The sequence below is a fragment of the Podarcis raffonei genome, chromosome 1 (assembly GCF_027172205.1).
Source record: "Podarcis raffonei isolate rPodRaf1 chromosome 1, rPodRaf1.pri, whole genome shotgun sequence".
Classification (NCBI taxonomy): Eukaryota; Metazoa; Chordata; class Lepidosauria; order Squamata; family Lacertidae; genus Podarcis; species Podarcis raffonei.
The window spans coordinates 110,846,837-110,868,601 of NC_070602.1; the positions used below are offsets into that span (position 1 = coordinate 110,846,837).

Sequence of the window (21,765 nt, forward strand, 5' to 3'; positions counted from 1 at the left end):
TTAAAAAATTGTTTAAAAAAGGTCCCTTGCTATGCATTCTTTAAAGGCTTTGGATTACTCCTCCCACTTTTGCCTCTGGCTCCACCCACAACTGTCATATGGTTCCTTTAAGCTAAAAGATGCCCCCCCCCCAATTAATCAAGAAAGAGGATTTCTCTAACCAAAGAGCAGCTCTTTATTTCAAAATAATCTCGTTGATTTCAGGTACACTTGGTCAACAACCATATATGCTGCCAGTTGGAACTGATGTGATCAGGGGTAGATTGCTTATGGTTATGTTTCCCTGTTCTTAAAACAACTCCCAAATCGACATTCTCTGATTTGCTGTAGGTTACTTTGTGAATTTATAACACCTAGATTCTACTAACCAATGATAGATAATATAAATCAAAACATTGCAGAGAAAACTATACCTGCTCTCCAGTAAAGTTATACATGGACGCCATGGTGTCTCCATTATAAATAGACACCTGCATGAAAAAGATATAACTTAACATCTGCACTGCACAATATTTTAGAAGTTGCTGGGATAATACTAGCTGTTAAAAGTATATTATGTAAGTTCCTTACCATGCCCAAAGTTCTTGCTGCTCTTGGGACCCCAGAGACAAAATCTGAAAATAAGAAAGACGACATGACCTATACGGATAGTAGTCAATGACCTTCAGAAACATTTTCCATTTAGGCCGCCATTCTGCCAATAGTTGCACATAGGTAAGGACTCTTGACTTTATCCTCTAGCAATGAGCTGCAAGACTGTAGCCTTAACTAGGTCCAGTGGTAAGCTAGGAGCTATGCAGAAGCCCCACAGTCCCTACTAAAGAGTGCTTAAAATTTACCAAAGACTCGCAAAACAGGGATGAGAGGTGAGAAAGTGGCAAACAATAATGGAGCCGGGGCAAGCCAAATCTTATCAAAGAGGGAGCAAAAGTTAATAAGCCATACCTTCTATGCCATCATGGCTGAAATCTCCCACAGCTACTGAATAACCTGTCAAACATGAAAGGGGTAATCATGACTTATCAATGCACATGACCTATTGCAACCTTAAATAAATATCAAGAGGCAGTTTTCCCTGCATCTATTCAGGTTTGTCAATCTGGCTGCTTATGTTTTAGCCATCCTAGCTAATCTGATTCTCCTACTTTTGCTTGATGGAGAGGCGGAAGGAGGTGTTGGTGGCTCAGAGACCAGGGACAGAGAGGCTGCCAGCTTTGCAGGCAAGGGGTGACATAATTGAGGGGTGAGCCCTTTGGGGGTGCTGCAGAAAGAATGTAGTTGGTATAGGGAGCCATGGACTCAAAAAGGTTGAAAACAAAGAACAAAGCTTTCCAAACTGTGTGTCACAACACATCAATGTGTTGGCTGCAGTGTGTAGGTGTGTTGTGTGAACACTCCCCGCGCACCTTCCGGGGCTGGAAAGGGGTGAGTTTAACCTCTGGTTTGCTAGTAAAACTGTGTTGCGAAATGATGCATGTCTAAAAAGTGTGTCACCAATATGAAAAGTTTGGAAAGCTCTGCCCTAGAAACTCACCAAACCACCAACGTGTGAGGCAAGAGCAGCTAGAAAGCAAAACAAACTTTGGAGAAACAAGCCATGGTTTACCTGATCATCTGTGGCACAGTTCATCATTAACGCGTGGTTTGTTTTACAATTTAAACAATTGCTTAGCATTATGGGTCATTCCCAAGGGCATTTTGGCACCTGCTTGGCACTAGCTTTCACTAATATCACTGGATGGGGAGGGAGGAATGAAGAACCTCAGACTCAAGTCTTACAAGGAACACAACTTTTACTAGTGTTTTACTCTCAAGTAACCTACCCAAGTAGCTGTCATCGAAAGCAGCATTGGCCGACCGCGTTGCTAACTGGCTGTCATACTTGGTAGTGTAGACTTTAGGGTTGTATTTTGACACAATCTCAGCCACTTTATCAGAAATGAGCTGGCCTGTTGGGTACCAAGTAGAAGAGGGGACAAAAAACACAGGCGGAGCTATTAGACGATACTTGCAGTCTCCTAGTTCACATTAGAAAAAGACACATGGAAGCAAGGAGCTGGGAGTAAAAATAAGCAACTTGAAACAACAACTTTATTAAATTGAGAGTTACTGAGGAGAAAGATTCTATAATGACAGGCACGTTAATCTGTTGCGTTAAAAAAATACAAAGAATCTCATGGCGCTTTGAAGAGGGAGGGTGGAATTCAACATAGCACAATGCACACGGGGAATGAGGTGCACTCACATGACGGGAGTTTGCCTCTTCAGCTCCCCCTAAACCTGTTCTGGGGGTTCCTCCCAATCCCCTGAAGCAGATTTCAGGGTTGTGGGGTAAGGAGGAGGGGAGACCCACTGAGTGAGCAGAACTCATTCCTAACAAGTAACAACTTAGTCCAATCAAAACTCAATGTACCGTATTTTTCGCACCATAGGACGCACCGGACAATAGGACGCACCTTGTTTTAGAGGGGGGAGAACAAGAAAAAAAATTCTCCCCCTCTCTGCCCAGCGCCCCTTCAGCGAAGCGGCAGGAGGCACTGCGCAGAGAGGGGGAGAATTTTCCCCCTCTTGTTTTCCCGCTCTAAAACAAGGTGCCATTTAAGGTGCGTTCAGGCGGCTACCTTGGCATCCTGGAGAGCGAGAGGGGTCGGTGTGCACCAACCCCTCTCGCTCTCCAGGCTTCAGGTTCCTTTCGACCTGCTCTTTGGGGCTGGCGGGAGGAAGCCCACCACCAGCCCCAAAGAGCAGGTCAGGGAGCAGCGGAAAGGCGCAGCGGAGCGGCTGCTGCCATAGTCGCGCATCACCTCTCCAGCTGGGAGAGGGTCGCGGGGCTATGGCTTCTTTAGCCCCTCACGCGCTCTCCCAGCTGGAGAGGTGGCATGCAGCTAAAGAGGCTCCTGCCATAGCCGCGCGTCACCTCTCCGGCCGGGAGAGGGTCGCGGGGCTATGGTGTCTTCGCTCCATAGGATGCACACACATTTCCCCTTCATTTTTGAAGGGGAAAAAGTGCGTCCTATAGAGCGAAAAATATGGTATTTATTGCAGCATAAGCTTTCATAGGCAGGCATTTAATTCATCAACTACATGAAGAACCAAGTGCTAACCACACATTACATGCAAATATGTATAACTAAACCCCAGTGGAATCCACCCTGCTCCATCGCAAGCTGGGTTTTTTGCCCTAGGTGAAGCCTCCAGAGGGGCGTCACTGAGGCTGCCGACCTCTCTCTGTGTGTACGCAAATGCTTGTGTGTGGGGTGCTATATTGGGTCTTTGACCTGAGTGAAATAAAGCCTAGTTTTGCCCCTGGCAAAGGTAAAATCTTGCGAGGGTCAGGAAACCTGCAATGGGAAACGCAGCTGGGAGAGACAGTCTGAAGCAGAGAAACAGCAGACAGCGAAAGTCACCACTTCTCCACTCAAAATCGCCCCCTTTTCAATTAACCTTGCCAGAAAGGAAACTTGTTGCATATGGTTTATTTTGCTGGTGTCCTTAAGAGGACAGCAGAAGATTAAATAGAATGGCCAGCTTTTTACCAGCTGTGTCTCACCTTGCCAGTAAAAACTTCCAGGTCCTCCAAGAAGTACTCTATCTCCCTAGGATGAGTGGAAGGAAAAAAATATGTAAGTTTCTTTTCTTGTAACGTCTAAGGCAGGGGACAGGGACCTTTTCGGCCTGGTGGAAGATAGACGGCTCAAATTCCCACCAACTGCTATTCTACACTCCCTCACAATTACCTTAACATTCCATACTTCAAGCAATCTTCTCCCCATCCCCCTCTGAATGCAAACCATAAACACGATTTAATACAAAAAAATTAACCTAACCGCAGTTCCTAGTTTGGACATATTGAGAAACTGTGGCTAGTTTAAACCAGGTAACGGATGCTTCCTGTCGAACCTTAAGGTTCCAGCAGGCTCGTTCCTGTAACACTAAACTATGGTTTAGCGCTATATCCAAACCAGGTAATTGTATTCAGTGCCCTTCAAAACTCTTTAAATCGCTACCCAACCTAATGCCCTCCGGATGTTGAGAACCACAACTTCCCATCATCCCTGACCATTGGCCGGGCTGGCTGGGGCTGAGGGCATAAACCATTCCTGTTTGTTTCTTTTTCCCCTCCATTATCTGGTAATCAGATATACTGCTTCTGCGTGTGGAGGTTCCGTTCTTTAAGTCAGAGATGGAGAAGCTGTGGCTTTTCAATTGTCGGTGGACTCCCAACTCCCATCAGCATGGCCAATGGTTGGGAATGATGGGAGTTGTAGTTTAGCAACACCTGAAATACCACAGTTCCCCTATCCCTGCTTTAAGAATCTGCACCTGTTGTTGCACAGTGAAATAATGACAGAGACCAGTATATATATTCTGATTTTCATACTAATTAGTGTTGTTAAAAGACAAAGGCAAATGGAAATTCTTAAATATATTATTATATTCTGTAGCAGAATTAACCCAGTAGGAGAGATAGCATCTCCTTCTTATTAATTCCTATTCTTCCCTGATTTGCTCACACGCCCTTTGAAATCCTGAGCTGAATAAATGATTTCTGTCTAGCAGGCTACATCCAGATGTATAAATCTAAGCCAACAGGAGCGAAGTGTAAGAAGTCCCTTGAAAAGCTGATCTGACAGATATGCCTTTATAGAATTGATTTCTACAGACTCTTTCTCCTTTGCTGTCAGGTACTGAAAAAGGAAGACATACAGTTATAGCTTCCCTACCTGAGTAAAGTCAATGCTGAATCCACCTTGACAAAAGCCCTGTCCTTCAGCGTCAATGCTTGCTGTGAGAACAAGAGAAATGGGAAACAATAGATGGTGAAGATGTTTAACACAAATCACTGAGCATAATAATGTCAAGAAAGACCCTGATCTGGAACAACCACTGCTCTAAGCCAAGCTGCCACATAACTTCCTCTTGTTGTCTTCAAATGGGGGGGGGGGAAGGTACTTAAGATGCTTACCTGGGAGATGCCCTACCTGGTGAACTGGTGCTGGCTCCCCATTGGCCAGAAAGAGTCAGAGGTCATTTCCTCAAAAGAAAGAGCCTTTAAAAAGCTGAGCTGCCCTTGCAGGTGGGCTCCACCATCGCCAGGAAGCTGAATATCCTCACTGCCTACTCATATGTGGACTAGAAGTATTATCTTTAATGGCTAGGCTAGGATTAGTCCAGTTTTTAGAGCCACAGTGCTCTGGCTTATTTTTGGTGGCAGCAAGTACCGTATCTTGAGACCCAGCTACAAGTACTGCAGGGCTGTTGTACAGTAGCCGAGCAAGCAAGCAGCTGTGAGAGGTTCTCCTGAGGGTCCTCCCTTCGCCACAAATAGCGAGCAACAATAGAGAGAAGGGGAAGGAGGGACCTCCTCTGCCTCCCTTGCCCCTCCTTCCTTCTCTCTCACTGGTGCTCCTCCTCAGCCACTGCCCACCGGTCTCACATAGTGTGGGTCTGTTGCCGCTTGGCCCCCTCCACCACCCTGACCTCTCCTCTCCCCCTCCCCACTCGTGGGTGAGAGGCTCGAGCTGTGGCTCAAGTCGCCCTGAGAGCTGGCCGTCTACCCCCAATAGCCCTGCCTGTTTATGTGAGTCAAGGGGAAGAATGGAGCCTGGGTGGTGATGGAGACAGGAGGCAGAATGCAGGGAACCCCCACTCCACAAAGGGGGGGGGATTTGGTGCCATGAAAGTGTGTGTGCCCCCCAATCCCCACCACGATGGATACTTTATTTTGCCTGACCTGTCCTGTATTTTGCCCAACCCAAAGTGGCAGCTCCATCCCAGACCCATAGAATTGTAGAGTTGGAAGGGACCCTGAAGATCATCCAATCCCCTGCAGAGAGCACCAGTATCAGAAGGGGAGCTCTGCCCAGTCACCCCAGATGCAACCGAGCTATGTGTCTTGTGGCCTGCCATTGTGGCTTAGCCATTCCCCACCCCACTTTTTAAGACTCAGTCCAGCCAGGCAGCACAAAGAGGTTTAGTGGGGCTCTGGTCTGCTGATATGGTTCATTTGGCTTTGGGTCTCATAATCTGTGCAGGCCTGACCTACGCTGGTCAAAACAGAATACCCCCCCCCCATTGTTAAGGCCAACACAATCGATCCAAAGGGCTCTGCCTATTTCTAAACACGTTAAGTACGAAATCTAGCATGGTGAGTATATGCTGCTTTTCTTCTTCTCTATTTACAGATCAGCAACCTACAAACAGCTTTGAGATGTCGCCTGCCTTTAAAACAGGAAAAGAAAGGGAATTCCAGAGCTAATCCCTTGCATGCCACGAGACAGCCCAAGGAGGCTTTCTTATGATGTGGTTAATCCCTCTGAATACAGAGCTTTATAACAGAAATGCTAACAGTCTCTTATCGGTATTGCGGTGTATAACAGAGTGCACATTTCACTCAGGGCATTCCTTGCCCCTTTGATCCTGGGAATGATTCTGGAATGCACTCTCTCTCTCTGGGCTCTTGCTGTTTAAATAGATTGTATGCGTGTGCACACAGGAGTGGAGGGTTAATTTTGAACCCCACTGGGGATGGACTAAATGCGTCTGTTCTAGTTTGGAAGTAATTTGGACCTACTGGGTTCCCCCTTTGTTTTAACAAAAACGGCTGGATATCCAAGTTTGGTGCTCCAGCTTAGCTGGAATAATAACCTTTTGTGACCTGGAAAGTCACAGGCGCTGTAGTAGATGGTTCTGCCCAAACAGGATGCAGCTTACATCCCAGCTGTTGGAGCCAAGCTACATGATCAGCAGCTCTGCATGATGTATCTGTTACTGGAACATATTGCAGGGTGCTTCCTCGTGTAAAAAACAACACACATTGTACATACAGACCAGTAACCTTTCCTAAGACCTACTAGTTGTTACATAGGCAAGGGGCTTGCTATTATTATTTTGCAAGAAAGCACCTAAACATTTATTCTCCTGATTGTAAAAACTTTCCTACCTTGCCAAAAAACAGGGTTCTTTTGGAGGATGGAGGAGTGGTCCTAGTACCCCTGTGGTTTGTTCTTTTCCGTACACACCAAGGTCATGACTAGCCTTCAACAGAGGCTGTCATTTACAGATATATATATATATATATATATATATATATATATATATATATATGAATGATACAGTGCCGAACCACGCATATAATGTCACACGTCATTTGGCCCTTAGCCTTCCCCGTCATTTGGCCCAGTCCCATCGCAGTGACTCCACATTAAAAATGAACGAGAGAATCAAGCCCAACAGATCATTGCTATCATCATATTTCCACTTCTATCTTCAGATCCCTAAAAAATTTCTACGTGCTGTGAAATTTGGAACCAGACTGAGCATTCAATTGATCTGCAGAGGATCCTATTGTCTTGCAGGTTTTGTTTTTGTATGACCACGCACCCTAGTTCTAGAACCACCAATGTGACACCATAGCATTCTCAGATACCCCCTTCCCAAGTGCCTGCCAAGGTTTCCTGCCCCTCTGATTTCCCCCCCCCCCATGAGCTTTTTTATTAAAAAACCTTTTTGGTTGGTTGGTTGGTTGGTTGTGTATTTGGGGAGGGGGTAGCCTGCTTTCTTTGCTTTAGTGTTGTATTCGTTTTGGAATGTGTCTAGATGTTTTTCCTGTTATTTTGTGGGAGAAGGGTTCTGATCCTCGCCAGTTTTTCATTTTGTGGTGACCGCAAGAGTTTCTTAGGCCCCAAAAGGTTCCTTGGGCCCCAAAAGGCTGGGGACTGCTGCCTTAAACCACTGTTGCAAAGATGAGGGTGTGGGTTTGTTTCTTCCACACACCTTAAAGTTGTGCTTATAATACGACAGCCCACAGAAAAGAGATTCAGGGCTGTAATTACAATAGCAAGACATTCTCCACATACTTGACCTGCAGGGAGCGTATTCAAAAGCTTTGGACCCGTCATGAAGATAACATGTTCCCACAGGTTCCCTCTCTGCTTTCTGTTCTGTTCTCCAGTGGTACAATGGGGCACACGCCTGCGGGAGAAGCAAAATGGCAGCATTTAGAAAGCTCTTTTTAAAAGTCCACCATTATACACGGTGCAGTGAGAGGCTTTGGAAAAGGGAACAAACGGTGCTTGCCTCAGCCAACCATGGAGAGGGGAACGTCTGCCTTGTCTGCAGCTTAAGCAAAGTCACTCAGTCTGGTGAAGGCAAATGAGGTGCTTCGCAAAGTGATTTGGCTGAAGTTTCGCAAAAAAATAACAAGAAGGGAAGGAAAAGAAACGACGCAAGCAAAAACTTCCTCAAGTCAGCTAACTTTCAGGGCGCCCTAGCCGTTAATTTCCTGGCACCACCCAAGCACCAAGGCTGTGTCAGCATCTGCCTCAGCCTGTAGCTCAGTTAAGCAGCTGCTGCATGGAGGTGCTCAAATGATCCAAGCAAACACTTGAAGGAATGGGTGCTCATTGACTGTGCAGTAAGGTGCTGGGCAGCTGGAGGAACTCTGTCTATCTAAAGGCCAAGGAGTGCACAAAGGTCTGTCAAACTGTGGTACCCTACATATATTGTTGGACTCCAACTCCCATCAGCCCAAGACACCACCGTCAATGGTTAAGGATACTGGGATCTGGAGTCTAGCAACACCTGGAGAGCACGTCGACTGTCTCTGTGCTATAACATAGCCAAAAAATGTTGGGGCCTTTGAATTCCTCCAAACCTGTTGATGTTGCCCTCTTTATGTGTGAATGGTGCTGTTTTGGCTGTGTAAAAACGGGCACTCACAGAGTTCACCATTAGTATATACAGATGCAGCACAGCAACAAAATGCTGCAGTGTGGAGTGCTTCTGTTGAGGGCTACAGCTACTCCATGCCATCTCTCTGAGAAGACCCTGCTTTCCACCACCACAAACAAATAGCGAGTCTGCCTTTTTTAGGCCCACTGAGCATCCCAAGTCTCTGCTGGGCTGTCTGGGTCCCCTACTCCCCCAGTTCTTTAATTTCTCTATTTATGTCTATGGACATCTTCTCCATTTGAATCAGGAAGTGACCTATCAGACACAATCTTCTCCCACCTACTTAATTAAAAGGTTGCCTCCCCTCAGTCTCTCAACATCCCATGGGACAGTTTGAGTGGATTCTGCCTGCCCCCCAGCACTTCTGCTGATTTTTTTGTACATTGGAGTTACCCTGAACTTGCTGATTCTACTCACTTATGAGTGGGTGGTGTACGAAGATGTTAACTGAAACTCAGTCAATTTGATTGATTGGCTCGTAAATAGATACGATGATAATGGCATGCAATAAACACTGAAAATGAAGGCTTACCAAAATTTTGTCATCTTTCGATCTCACTGACGCGCCAAACCATTGATGGGACTTGAATTCCAGAGGATCGTTTTTCGCAAAATCTCTGTTGCCTAGAAGACAAACAACGCCATCACGGAGCTATGAAAATGACATTTCAGTGTTGCAACATCTGAACACTTCTCCTGGTATGCCCCGCAGAGGACCTTAAGGTACATGAATAACCATAGTTTAGAGGTCCCGGGCCGTAAGGAAGTCAGACTATCCTCCACCAGGGCCAGGGCCTTTTCAGTGATGGCTCTGACCTGGTGGAATGCTCTGTCCCATGAGATTAGGGCCCTTAAGGATTTAACCTCCTTCTGCCAGGCCTGTAAGACAGAGCTATTCTGCCTGGCCTTTAATTTGAATTCAGCCTGATCTTTTATTTCCCTTCCCTTCCCTCCCCCTCCCCTTTTATGAAGATCACCTGCTCTGAGATCCCACAGCTAATTCTCCCCTGGCCTCCTCGCTGGCCCAAGTAGGACTAATTCAGCCAGCTAGCCCTGGTTACTATCTAATGCCAATTGGATGGATTTCCCCCAAAATGATTTTTGAACTTTGAATTTTATTGTTATTTATGCTTTTATACTGTATTTTATGCTGCTTCTATGTTGTATTACAATTAAGTGTTTTAAATTTGTTGTTAACCTCCCTGAGCCCGGTTTTCTGAACCGGGAAGGGCAGGGTATAAATAACTTTTTATTATTATTCTTTATTAATGAGCACTATAATGTCTGAAGTGGGCTTGTCCCTTGCACTGAGTTACACGTCATGTATCCATGCATCACTTTTTAAATTTGTTTACAAAATTAGTTTTCACGCTCCGTTAACAGCCGTCCCAGTAGATCTAAAATCATAATTAACAAAAAGGCTACACAGCAATAACACCCAGCAAAGGCCTGACCCAATAAGTGCGTCTTCAGCTGTCACAGGAAGTTCATTAATGTTGGTGCCGTCCATATCAAAGAGAGCTTTCCCCTTACTTGATCACTCTGCCCTTGATGTCTTGCAATGCACTGAACAGGTTCCACTGAAAAACAGGAGCCCAAGCCATATCCACACCACACATTTAAAGCACATGGCTTCCCCCAAAGAATCCTGGGAACTGTAGTTTGTCAAAGGTGCTGGGAATTTTAGCACTGCAAGAGCTAAACTACAGTTCCCAAGATTCTCTGGGGGAAGCCTTGACTGTTAAAGTGGTACCCATGTGTTTTAAATGTAATTTAAATGTAATTTTAAAATGTAATTTTAAATGTGTTTTAAAAACACATGAGAGGGAACAGCAAGAGTGCTGGGTCTCTACCCCATCTTCCACAAGTTGCAGAGCAAACTTATGCAGTTCAGAATTTCCTGCACTTACAGAGGCTCTCTGTGTGCTTTGGAATCTAGAGGTCTAAACTGTGCAGTTCACCCTCCAGCTTGTGAAAGGCAATGGGAATGGCTGCCAGGTGTGGTGGAGGTGGCAGAGCTTAGTGTGCTTATTCACATGTGTGAAGAAGGGCTACTCCACCTGAAGCATTTGCAAAACTGTTTGAAGTTCTCCTATCTGTGGTGTTTGAGTTGGCTCATTCGCACACCAAGGAAGCATGCATTCATCAAAAGTGATAATGTTGCCCATTGTCAGCCTACTAGATTACAAAGACCTGAATCACCTATTGAAAAAACACGGTATCTGTTAAAAGACTTGCATCTTCTTAAAGACAGAGTGGCACCTTAGAAGCTGTGCCTAGCTGTCTGGGATCAGTGATAATGGACAAGGTCTCCAAGAGATGAGGATATGGCTCCAGTCTAAAGGTCCTCATTATCTTGGTGGAACTGACCCTCATAACTTGATCATCATGCTGGGAACACAGGAAGATGCCTTATAATAGATCAGACTATTTGGTCATCTACACCAGTGTTCCCAAACTTGGGTCTCCAGCTGTTTTTGGACTACAACTCCCATAATCCCTAGCAAGCAAGACCAGTGGTCAAGAATGATGGAAATTATAGTCTGAAAACAGCTGGAGGCCCAAGTTTAGGACACACTGATCTACACCAATACTGTTTACTCTCATGCAAATGTCTCTTGAAGGAAGGGATGGGGAACTTTCAGGTGGTACTAGACTCCAGCTTCCACCAGGACGAAACAGCATGGCCAATGGTCAAGGATGATGGGAGTTACAATCCCATCTGGAGGGTACCAGGTTCCCCATCTCTTAGGGAACCCTCTAGGGTCTCTGGCAGAGGTATTTCACATCACATACTACCTCATTCTTTTAACAGGAGATGCCAGGGGTTGAATTTGGCAAACAAAGCATGTGCTGTGCTACCACTGAACCATGGTTTCACCCTAATGGGAGTGCGTTCTCATAACAGCCCAACCAGAATCTACCCAGTTCAGGAGACAGATTGTGAAACCTTTCTTCCAACTTTCCCTAGTTGCTACTGAAGGATGATAAATGGCTCAGGCAGGGGTTAACGATCACCACTTTTCCCAATGAAAAGGAATAAATATAGGACCTTGTTAGGCCTGTTGAACTCTGCATTCACAGTATCTTTTGAATACATCAAGAGGGCCAATAAATATTTCTAGAACCTGCACCCTACCCCCAGGCTTGGCCAACAAGGCAGATGTCTGTGTGACTCACCAGCTACATCAGCTTAAATTTTTTGTAATCTATCTCAAAAGATTAGCTTTTGACTAACAACACAGCACTTCCCACCCTGCTCTATGTCATCCATCAGGGTGACCAAGTCATTTTTTGTCCCCAAACCATTCTGAAGCCAAGACTGCCTGGAGTTGAGAAGATCTCACCTGCTCCAAAGCCTTGTTGACAAATTCTGGCACTGTTTCATTAGCTAAGCTGTGTTCACATTTCTCTGGACACAAACCACATAATATTCTGTGGGATATTCTCAAAGAATAGGGCTGCAGTATTGCATCTGTCCATGAAGATGGCCTTGCCAGAATATAACCCAAAGCAAGGCCATCTTCAAAGGTTATGCAAGCACCGCTTATCATGGTTCTCACGAAAACAAGAGAGCCATGATTAAGAATGATCCTCTCTTCTACGAGTCAGCAGCTCCACAGTAATTCAGCTCAACTGCTGGCGACTAATCTAAACTCCTTTGTATGCTATCCACCTTGTAAGGAAATCTCTGCCTCTTTAGGCATATTATTGCTTCCTGTTCGGGAAATCCTGGAGAGAAAGGTTTCCGTCTTTGCTGGCAAGCCGAAACAAATAACAGCTGGTTTAAAATCTTAGTAGGATTTTATAACCATGCGGCAAAGGGATGGGTGAAGATCTACTACTTTACATTCCACACCGTCATGTGTACAAAATCTCTAGCAGGGAGCTATTGAGGGTCTTTTCAGACAAGAAGCAAAGCTCTCCATCTAATCATAAGGTGATTCGTTTTTAATGCAGGAAGTTTACTTATAAGGTTGCAGAACTGGCTGTAGAAGATGCTAGAAGAAGAGTTTGGATTTGATATCCCGCTTTATCACTACCCGAAGGATAAGTGTGTACAGGTTTGCAGCCTCAATTTGTTAAACTGGAAGCGCAATTGACTGGTTTGAATGGCCATCGCCAGATTTTCAGTTATTAGTCCCTTCTAGATGCATTGCCTTGATTGCACTTGTTTTAATTTGCCTTGGTATGTAATATTGTGATACACAATACAGCTTTGGCGGCCAGCTATATAAGGTGGGGGGAAATGAAACAGAATAAAATAACTCGAAAGGTGGCATTTCTTCACAAGTGCATTATGGACTTATCATTCTCCTATTCTTGATATAATATTATAGGAGCCTGCTACTTTACAAACTGTACACTAATTGATATGTGTGTGCATGCGCATGCGTGCAAAATTAAGTAAAAATGTGTGATAAACTGGAGCATACTGAGGTATATGCTATGGTCGGTGAACATAATGAGCTCCATGAGGCTTCTGTGCTTTTTCTGGACAGAAGCACTTAAAATAGCCCATACTTAGTATTTCAAGAACGATTTTTCACTCGCTTCTGAACTTAAGATCCAATGTTTCAGTGCAAGCAAGCAAACAAAACAAAAGCTCTGTACCTAAGACCAGAAAGTGCAACTGAAATTTGCTAGAATCTTGGCATAAATGTAAGAGTACATTGCAATAGTTTTCAGGTTTTCTGCCTGCAGGTGATTTTTTTTTAACACTATCCTCTTTGCTGAGGAATCTTAAGTCACACGGCGCCTGAGGAAGATTCTTGAACATGTCCTGGGCCGCACATTCAGTTTATGCATAGCTCTGGTTAGGTCAGGGCTTAGGGCTTCCTTTCCCCAGTGTGGACTGATGCTTCAGCTGAGATTCCTGCGTTTGCAGGGGGTTGGACTAAATGACCCTTGGGGTCCCTTCCAACTATACAAGTCTATGAGTCTATGCACTTACTCTATACCGTATTGCTTTCTGGCTGGAGATTTCATTGTTACATACTCTTCATACTCTCTTCTGGCTCTATATTGTAGAGAAAGATCAGCCTTAGTTTGGGGAAGTTAGTCTGACTAACTTCCCAGCTGAGAAACTCTGGTTTCCCTGGGAGAGTTTGAAAACCAACACCTCTATTGGAAGCAAGCCTGATGATTGAAGAGCAAGAAAAAAGGTGCTTCTTCAAAAACATCTCTTCAGCTAATGGAAAGGCAAGACATGACCTGTTCCTCAAGGCAGTATGTTTCATCTGCTTTTTCAGTCAGTGGCAGGGAGTGGCCTGCATCACAGCTGCCGCTTTAGCTCCTTGCTTGGGGTGCTTCAAACACCAATACTTCCAGAGCACATTGTTGTTCTTAATTAGTCACGATTATTTATGGAATTTATAACCCAGTCTCCAAACTCAAACTAGCACCCAAACAGTTTATTGAAATACTCAGCAGTAAAAACCATAAATCCAGTAAGTGTGTTAAACAGCAACCCGTCAGCAGAGGAAACCAAATCTTAAAATCTGCCTTAGGTAGGCCTGAAGGAAGAAATATTAAGCTGATGTCTAAAAACAGGCAACAGGGTGTGTGGCTGTATCTGCAGTGGGAGTTTCATATCCGGGGGGGCCAGTACAGCAAAGGCCCTGTTCTATGCTCCCACACAAAAAGTTTCTCTCCCCAAAGTGTCACCTTGGTAACAACCACACACCCACACACAAGTGAGCCTGTTGGGAGCAGGCAGCAAAAAGGGGCAAGGCTGCTGTGGTTGCCTCACTAAGATCTTCTCTCAGCCCCGGGCCCCTTAAAGCAGCTGGGCAAATGCTAACATTGGGCACATCACTGCTTAGTAACTTTCACAAGGGGAAACAATGGCAGCCAGCCTGGTGCCCTCCAGATGCTGTTGCCCTACAACTCCAAGTGGCCATGCTAGCTGGGGCTGATGGGAGTTGCAGTTCAGCAATAGGGGACCCCTGGAAACAAGGGTCATCCAGCCTCACCTAGTCCAATAATCTTTTCTCACAGTGGCCAACCATAGCTGTAAACTCTCCCCTTTTTTAAAGGAAAATTCCCTTATTCCGAATAGGATCCCTTGCAAGAAAAGGGAAAAGTCGACAGCTATTTCGCCAACTAGCTGCCTATGGGAAGCCTGCAAGCAGGCCCTGGGAGCAACAGCGCTCTGCAAGATGTGACCCAGCATTTCTCTTCTCTTCATGCGGCCCTTCAGATACATCAAAAATGCATAAACTGAACCAGAGTCCCTGGTTGGCTAGGAAATCTAAGAAGGAGTGGACTGCATGGGGTGGGAAGCCTAGCCAGAAGTCGCAGATTTATTGCATCTCGAGAGGGATCATTTATTTGCAGAGATGCTTCGTCTGCTTTTGTGCCAAGAAAAGACGGCTTGCGACGTTGCTGCCTCCTTCTCAGTTTGTTTAGAGGCCTTCCAATGTTAATATCTCCAGAGCGCATTGTTTAGCACAGCAGTCGTTGCAACATACACAATATAAATGAAAGCAAATGCTAGTCTTCAGAGGGCAGGGGGTGGAGGGAGGCGGAAGGCCTGTGGGTTGACTGATCCATGTCTTTAAACGCGAGTATCCAGTGTAAAGTGTGGGATAGTGTGCAATTTAAAGAGCAAAAGAGGTGAGCAGGTAAGGAATGCCAAATCTCTCTACCCACCAACCAAGCTCACCCCGACAGTTTACCTCCCAAGAACATTTTCTCTCTCTCCTAGAGGGCTCTAATAGTGGAAGCAAATATAACTAAATAAAAAGCAGCTGAGGGAGAGACTTCTGGAGCAGGGGAAGATACAACACCACCATTAAGAGCGCCATAGGAAGCTGCCTTATACAGAGTTGGTCCATTGGACTACATAGCTCAGTACTGCTTACATTGATGGGCATGGGATCCCCAGGGTTTCAGAAGGGGTATTTCCCTAGCCTTACCTGGGATTGAATCTGGGACCTTCTGCATGGAATCAGATGCCCTGCCTTCCAACTCAACCCCTCCACTTTGCACTGTGACAGGTTCACTTTTACAGAACTAGGCCTGCCACCCTCACATGCACTCAGCCTTCATTTAAATGTGCATTCAGATGGGAAAAGCCCTTACATGCTGGCGCACCCTCCAAGTATCTGTATTTTCCAGGGACAGTCCCAGATTTACAGTCCTGGTTTATGATTTGATCCCGGAATGTCTCACTTTTCCTTAGGACGTTCCTATTTTCCATCAAAGAAACGTTGGAGGGTATGAAGTTATGCAACAACTGAGCCAAGGAGATAGGTAACTATACGACCTTTAGAAGACACCTGAAGGCAGCCCTGTATAGCTTTTTTTTTTTAATGCTTTATGTTTGATTATGTGTTTATATATGTTGGAAGCAACCTAGAGTGGCTGGGGCAACACAGTCAGATGGGCGGGGTATTATTATTATTATTATTATTATTATTATTATTATTATTATTAACATCCCTATTTTCATCAGATAAATATTGGAGGGTGTGTGTGCTGAAAGAGCAGACAGGCCCTCCTCCCCTTTGCCATGCTTATCACATCAGGTTTCTGCCCATTTGTGCAGGATGGAGGAAAGGGAATATGGTGCTCATCCAAGGAGAAGGATACCTGCAGAATATGCAACATGACATGCATTGTGGAGGGGAGAGAGCATGCTTGCTACTCAATCTGTGAGGATATATTGTTGCACCAGGATAAATATATGAACTCGGCCTTCAGGATTTCCCGCTGGGCTGCACGGAACATGTCCGAGAACCGACAAGACATTCACAAGCATTGGTTTGCTGTGTAGGAATGTTCACAATAACACCGGCCATGCAGTCAAGGCCGCCCCAGGCTTTGCCACAGCTGTAGCACCAACCACATTTCAATTGGCCCTCGCTGGAAATGCACAGCTCCTGCTTTGGGCAGGAAAGAACTGCTTCTTCCTCCAGAAATCTTTTAAAACACAAATAAATCATTCTATCTTGGCTAGTACGAGCAAGGCATTTTATCCTCCCATCTAGTTATGACTTGAGTAAACACAGTTTAAAACTATCCGAGCAGGAATCTCCTTAACCGTGCGCACAATGACTCATGCCGGGAATTGCACGCTGTGGTGGAAAAGAGGCAGAGCTTATTTCCTTGCAGCTTTGCATGAGGTATACTGGATTTAACAAGGGCCCCATAATAAATTAAGCGCATAGGTATACATTGCAACTTGCTTGAACCAAAATGAAGCCCAGGTGTTTTTCAACCAAATGTTCAACCTGCGCCATGGCGCAAGGCATCAAAACTCTCTTATCTCAAGTCAGACAATTGATTCATCTAGCTCAGTATTGATCTACACTGGCTGGCAGCAGATCTCCAAGGTTTCAGGCTGGGGGTTTCAGTGATCGAACGTGGGGCCTTCTGTATACGAAGCAGATGGCCTACCACTGAGCCACAGCCCTTCCCATGCCCAACAGTGTTTTCTTTTTACTTGCACCACTATCAGTTTGTGAGATTACACTTTGGGGCTCCAATGTGAATGAGGAAGACGAGGAAATAAGGAAGTTGAAGCAAAAAAGGGCATCTTGACTGGGTCAGGTCAATCACCTGCCTCAGCCCCGCATCCTACTTCTGACAGTGATCTGTTCCAGACACTTCTGAAGGGTGTTAGGAAAGAAAGCACAAAAGTGCTTACTTGGCAACATAATTGTGACATCCAGTAGACATACCATAAAGTTTTTGTTTCTCAAATTCCCGCAACTTAAAAATGTTTTCTAAAAACAAACAAACAAACAGAAAATTCAGAAGGCCATCTGTAGTCATTTGCATTGTACTGGTTTTGTTACATCAACTTCGTTGGACTGGTCATGTGGTTCGGATGCCTGATTATCATCTTCCAAAGCAACTACTCTATTCCCAACTTAAGAATGGAAAGCAAAATACTTGTGGACAGCAAAGGAGGTTTAAAGATGCTCTCAAGGCAGATCTAGTTTTAAAAATGCAGTATAAGCACAGATAATTGGGAAACATTGGCCTGCGAGGGCTCCAACTGAAGAACAGCCTGTACCAAAGGTGTCATGGGCTTTGAAGAAGCACAAACTCAGGACGAAAGGGAGAAACAAGCTAAGAGGAAGGCACATTTGGCAAATCCTCATCATAATAAAATCCTGCCCAGAAACCTATGTCTCCACTGTGGAAGGATGTGTGGATCCAGAATCACTTACGGACTCACTTACAGACAGTCACTTACGGACTCACTGTTAAGACTGTGTTCATAGAAGACAATCTTACTCAGCTATGAGTGATCACCAAAGAATAAAGAAGAAGGCTATCTTCATGAAATTTCCTCTTTATCTTAACACCCACCCGCACACCCAAAGCACATGATCAGAGGTTGGGATCGGTTTGCCCAAGATATTTCTCATGGGTGCGCCACTTTGCATACCCACAATTAAATCCATCTATCATTTTGTGTCTCAGTTGTCCTAGCTATATTAGATCCTTTCAGAGGTGCCACCTTCTCCAGAGGATTGAGGGGGCCCAACATGACTTCCTGACTGCACACAGGTCCCTCTGAACACTGAGGAGTCCCAGCCTCCTCAAATTTTATTATTTTAAAAAAATTGGAGGAGTTCCCACAGTGCATCAGCTGCCAGGAGCAAGCACCCTTGGATCTTTTGTTAATTCTTCCACAAGGTGCTCTGTCTCTTTCACCTGGGTTCAAATCCCTACTCAGCCATGAAGCCTGCTGGACGACTTTCAGCCAGCCACAGTCTCTCAGGCTAACCTACATCCCAGGGTTGTTGTTAAGATAAAATGGAGTGGGTTAGAACCCATATATGCCACTTTGAGCTCCTTGGAGGAAAGTTGGAATATAAATATAATAGTAATAAATACAGGATCTTTGGCTTGCTCCCTCTATATTTTTTCCTTGTGTGTATTGCCTGTAGTTTCATAATAGCTTCAAAAACAGCTTTTTAAACAGCTTCAGTGAAAGGTTTTGTATATACACACTAAAAATCAACATATATTAAACCATGTATCAGTTGCAACACTTTCAAAATAGGCTGGGAGTTTTGCAAGAAGCACGCTGCTTGCACAAATGTCATATCCTGTTTCACCATGTGTTGAAAAGCTTTGATCTGAACTGTAAAATTAAACCAGAGGAGAGGTCTGGCAGGACCCTCCAAGAAATGAGAAACTGCAATGTTTCTTCTTGCTAAAGGGGCCCCTGTCCATCCTTTGCTTCCTTCTGCAGAACCTTAGTAAAGGATAGCAAACTGAGTCACACAAGGGCCCAAATCCTGAAACACATCCACAAGACCTTTTAAACACAGCAGGACTTACTTTTGAGTAAAGATACGAGCAAAAGAGGGGTCATCTCGTCTAGCATTCTGCTCTCACAGAGGCCAACCAGCTACCCACATGAAGTCTGCAAGCAGGATTTGACTACAACAGCACTCTCCTCACTTGTAGTGCTCAGCAACTGGTATTCAGGGGCGTGCGGCCTCCCAAAATGGAGGCAGAACATAGCCAATGCGGCCAGTAGCCACTGATAGCTTTATCCTCCATGAACTGGTCTAAACCAGCTGTTTTGGGACTACAATTCCCATCATCCCTGACCACTGGTCCTGTTAGCTAGGGATGATGGGAGCTGTAGTCCCAAAACAGCTAGAGGGCCAAGTTTGGCCATCACTGGTCAAGGCTTCTCAAACTTGGGTTTCCAGCTGTTTTGGGACTACAACTCCCATCATCCCTAGCTAGCAAGACCAGTGGTCAGGGATGATGGGAACTGTAGTCCAAAAACAGCTGGAGGGCCAAGTTTGAAAAACAAACAAACCTGGAACCTCTTTTAAAGCCATCCAGGTTAGCGGCCATCACAACATCTTGTGAAAGCAAATTCCATAGTTCGATATAATTTCTTTTTGACTGCCCTGAATCTTCCAACTCTAGCTTCATTTAACAAGTTCTTAGTATTATGAAAGATAATCCTTTCCCACCATCCAATCCAGATGTGCAGGATTGTGCTGTTTGGGTCCAGGATGCCTGATCCCATGTCAAACCTCTAAAGGAACTTCTCTTGTTGCTGCCACTGTCTAAGCTGGGTGGCAGTGAAGATGAGTCTCCTTGATTTGAGCTCTTTCCCTTGCTGGCAGCACTTTTCAACCTTCAGTCCCCAGATGCTGTTGGACTACAACTTCCATAATCCCTGACTGAGAGCCAGTGTGGTGTAGTGGTTAAGAGCGGTAGTCTCGTAATCTGGGGAACCGGGTTCGCGTCTCCGCTCCTCCACATGCAGCTGCTGGGTGACCTTGGGCCAGTCACACTTCTTTGAAGTCTCTCAGCCCCACTCACCTCACAGAGTGTTTGTTGTGGGGGAGGAAGGGAAAGGAGAATGTTAGCCGCTTTGAGACTCCTTAAAGGGAGTGAAAGGCGGGATATCAAATCCAAACTCTTCTTCTTCTTCTTGAACCAGCAGGGGACAATGGGAATTGTAGTCCAATAACACCTGGGGACCTAAGGATGAAAAACACTTACCTGGGGAGGCTCCTCTAACTAGCTCATATCACAGGAAGGTGATAAATACTTTCTTGTTCCCATAAGGGTTTCAGTCAAATCAGCTGTTCCTAATATTATTTTATCAAAATCAGCTTGATTGGCTTCCTCTTTCCCTCCCGTTTTGTAGTGAACTCGGTGTTCTAAACGTTTTCGTTGGGGTTTTATATTTTGATCTGCTCTTTTGCTGCCACAGGAGCCTTTTGTGGGCTTGTTGGCAAGATGTTGTTTTTAGACTAAAGCTATAAATAGGAAAAGCACCTTCCCGTGACCCACCGCCCCCAAACGCAGCCTTTGAACAATGACACGCTGGATGAGTTCAGCTTCGTCTCTGCCAGCTTCCTCTGCCGTGTGCCGAGAGAAGTCGGCACGCAGCTCCCCACCAATTCCCCCCCTTCCCAGACCCCTGGCACACATTTTCCGCATGAGTTCTCGGCACCGGCAGCAGCTCCTGAGCTGGAGAAGGCTGAGAGGACGGCGCTACGCAAGGCCCTTTTAAATATGCCAGATGCTAAATGGGTCAGAGCAATGGCCATGCCTGACCGATAGCGTCGTTTGGCTCTCAAACAAGGCTTTCTATTGTTGGCGAAGGGATCACCCACACACAATAACCAGAAGGGAACGTGGCTCTGTTGCCCTGAAAAAGGAATTCTACACTCTTTTTAAAGCCATGCTTCCCCTTCCGCGCACATCAGAAATGAAACCAGAGCTGCAGAGTTTCTCCTGGGGAACATTTCAACAGTCAAATGAAGGGGAGCGGAATTCACTGGGCTTGCATCACACTACAGCTGACCAGTCTCAGCTCATGGGCTGGTTTTTTGGAACTGTCAGGCTACAGCTGGAACCAGATGACATGTTTCCATAAGGTGTTTGTGTGCAGGCTAGAGGGAGAATCTTTGAGATGGATCCAGACTTTGGCCATGGACACATTGCCAGCTTAAAACACAGCTAGGTTGTTCTTTTTCTCAATTTAGATCGAAGTTGATTTGGGGGAAAACACAGTACATTGGTACCTCAGGTTACATATGCTTCAGGTTACATACGCTTCAGGTTACAGACTCCGCTAACCCAGAAATAGTGCTTCAGGTTAAGAACTTTGCTTCAGGATGAGAACAGAAATCGTGCTCCGGCGGCGTGGCAGCAGAGGAGGCCCCATTAGCTAAAGTGGTGCTTCAGATTAAGAACAGTTTCAGGTTAAGTACGGACCTCCGGAACGAATTAAGTACTTAACCTGCAACTAGTATACCCGCAAGCCCAGCAAAGCTCCAGAAATGCCTTAAATGACTGCCTGCCCCTATAGAACACTTACCAGGATTCCACCACATGTCCACAAGTGGCTGTGGGGCTGCATGTGCAAAGTCATGCTGTGTACATGGCTTCCCTTTTTAAAAATAAATAAATAAATCTAGCTTTAGTGGGAGTGACTGAGGGGCTGAGTAATCTGCAACTCATAAGCACAGGAATTCAAGCTTGCCTTTATGAGCATGTCTCCCACTTCAGGACCTCTTGACTTGGAGC

The 21,765-nt window shown here is 45.3% G+C and overlaps 1 protein-coding gene across 1 annotated transcript in view; it reads right to left on the bottom strand.

Annotated features, from left to right (window-relative positions):
* Nucleotides 1-21,765, bottom strand: part of ITGAV (integrin subunit alpha V) — a 64,409-nt gene that overhangs the window by 30,843 nt on the left and 11,801 nt on the right. The window contains exons 3-10 of the mRNA XM_053409243.1: nt 9,266-9,357; nt 7,860-7,974; nt 4,725-4,786; nt 3,551-3,596; nt 1,824-1,949; nt 946-990; nt 571-614; nt 414-470 (exon numbers count right to left, since the gene is read on the bottom strand). Coding sequence (XP_053265218.1) covers nt 414-470; nt 571-614; nt 946-990; nt 1,824-1,949; nt 3,551-3,596; nt 4,725-4,786; nt 7,860-7,974; nt 9,266-9,357 — 587 coding nt within the window. The remainder of the gene's footprint in view (nt 1-413; nt 471-570; nt 615-945; nt 991-1,823; nt 1,950-3,550; nt 3,597-4,724; nt 4,787-7,859; nt 7,975-9,265; nt 9,358-21,765) is intronic.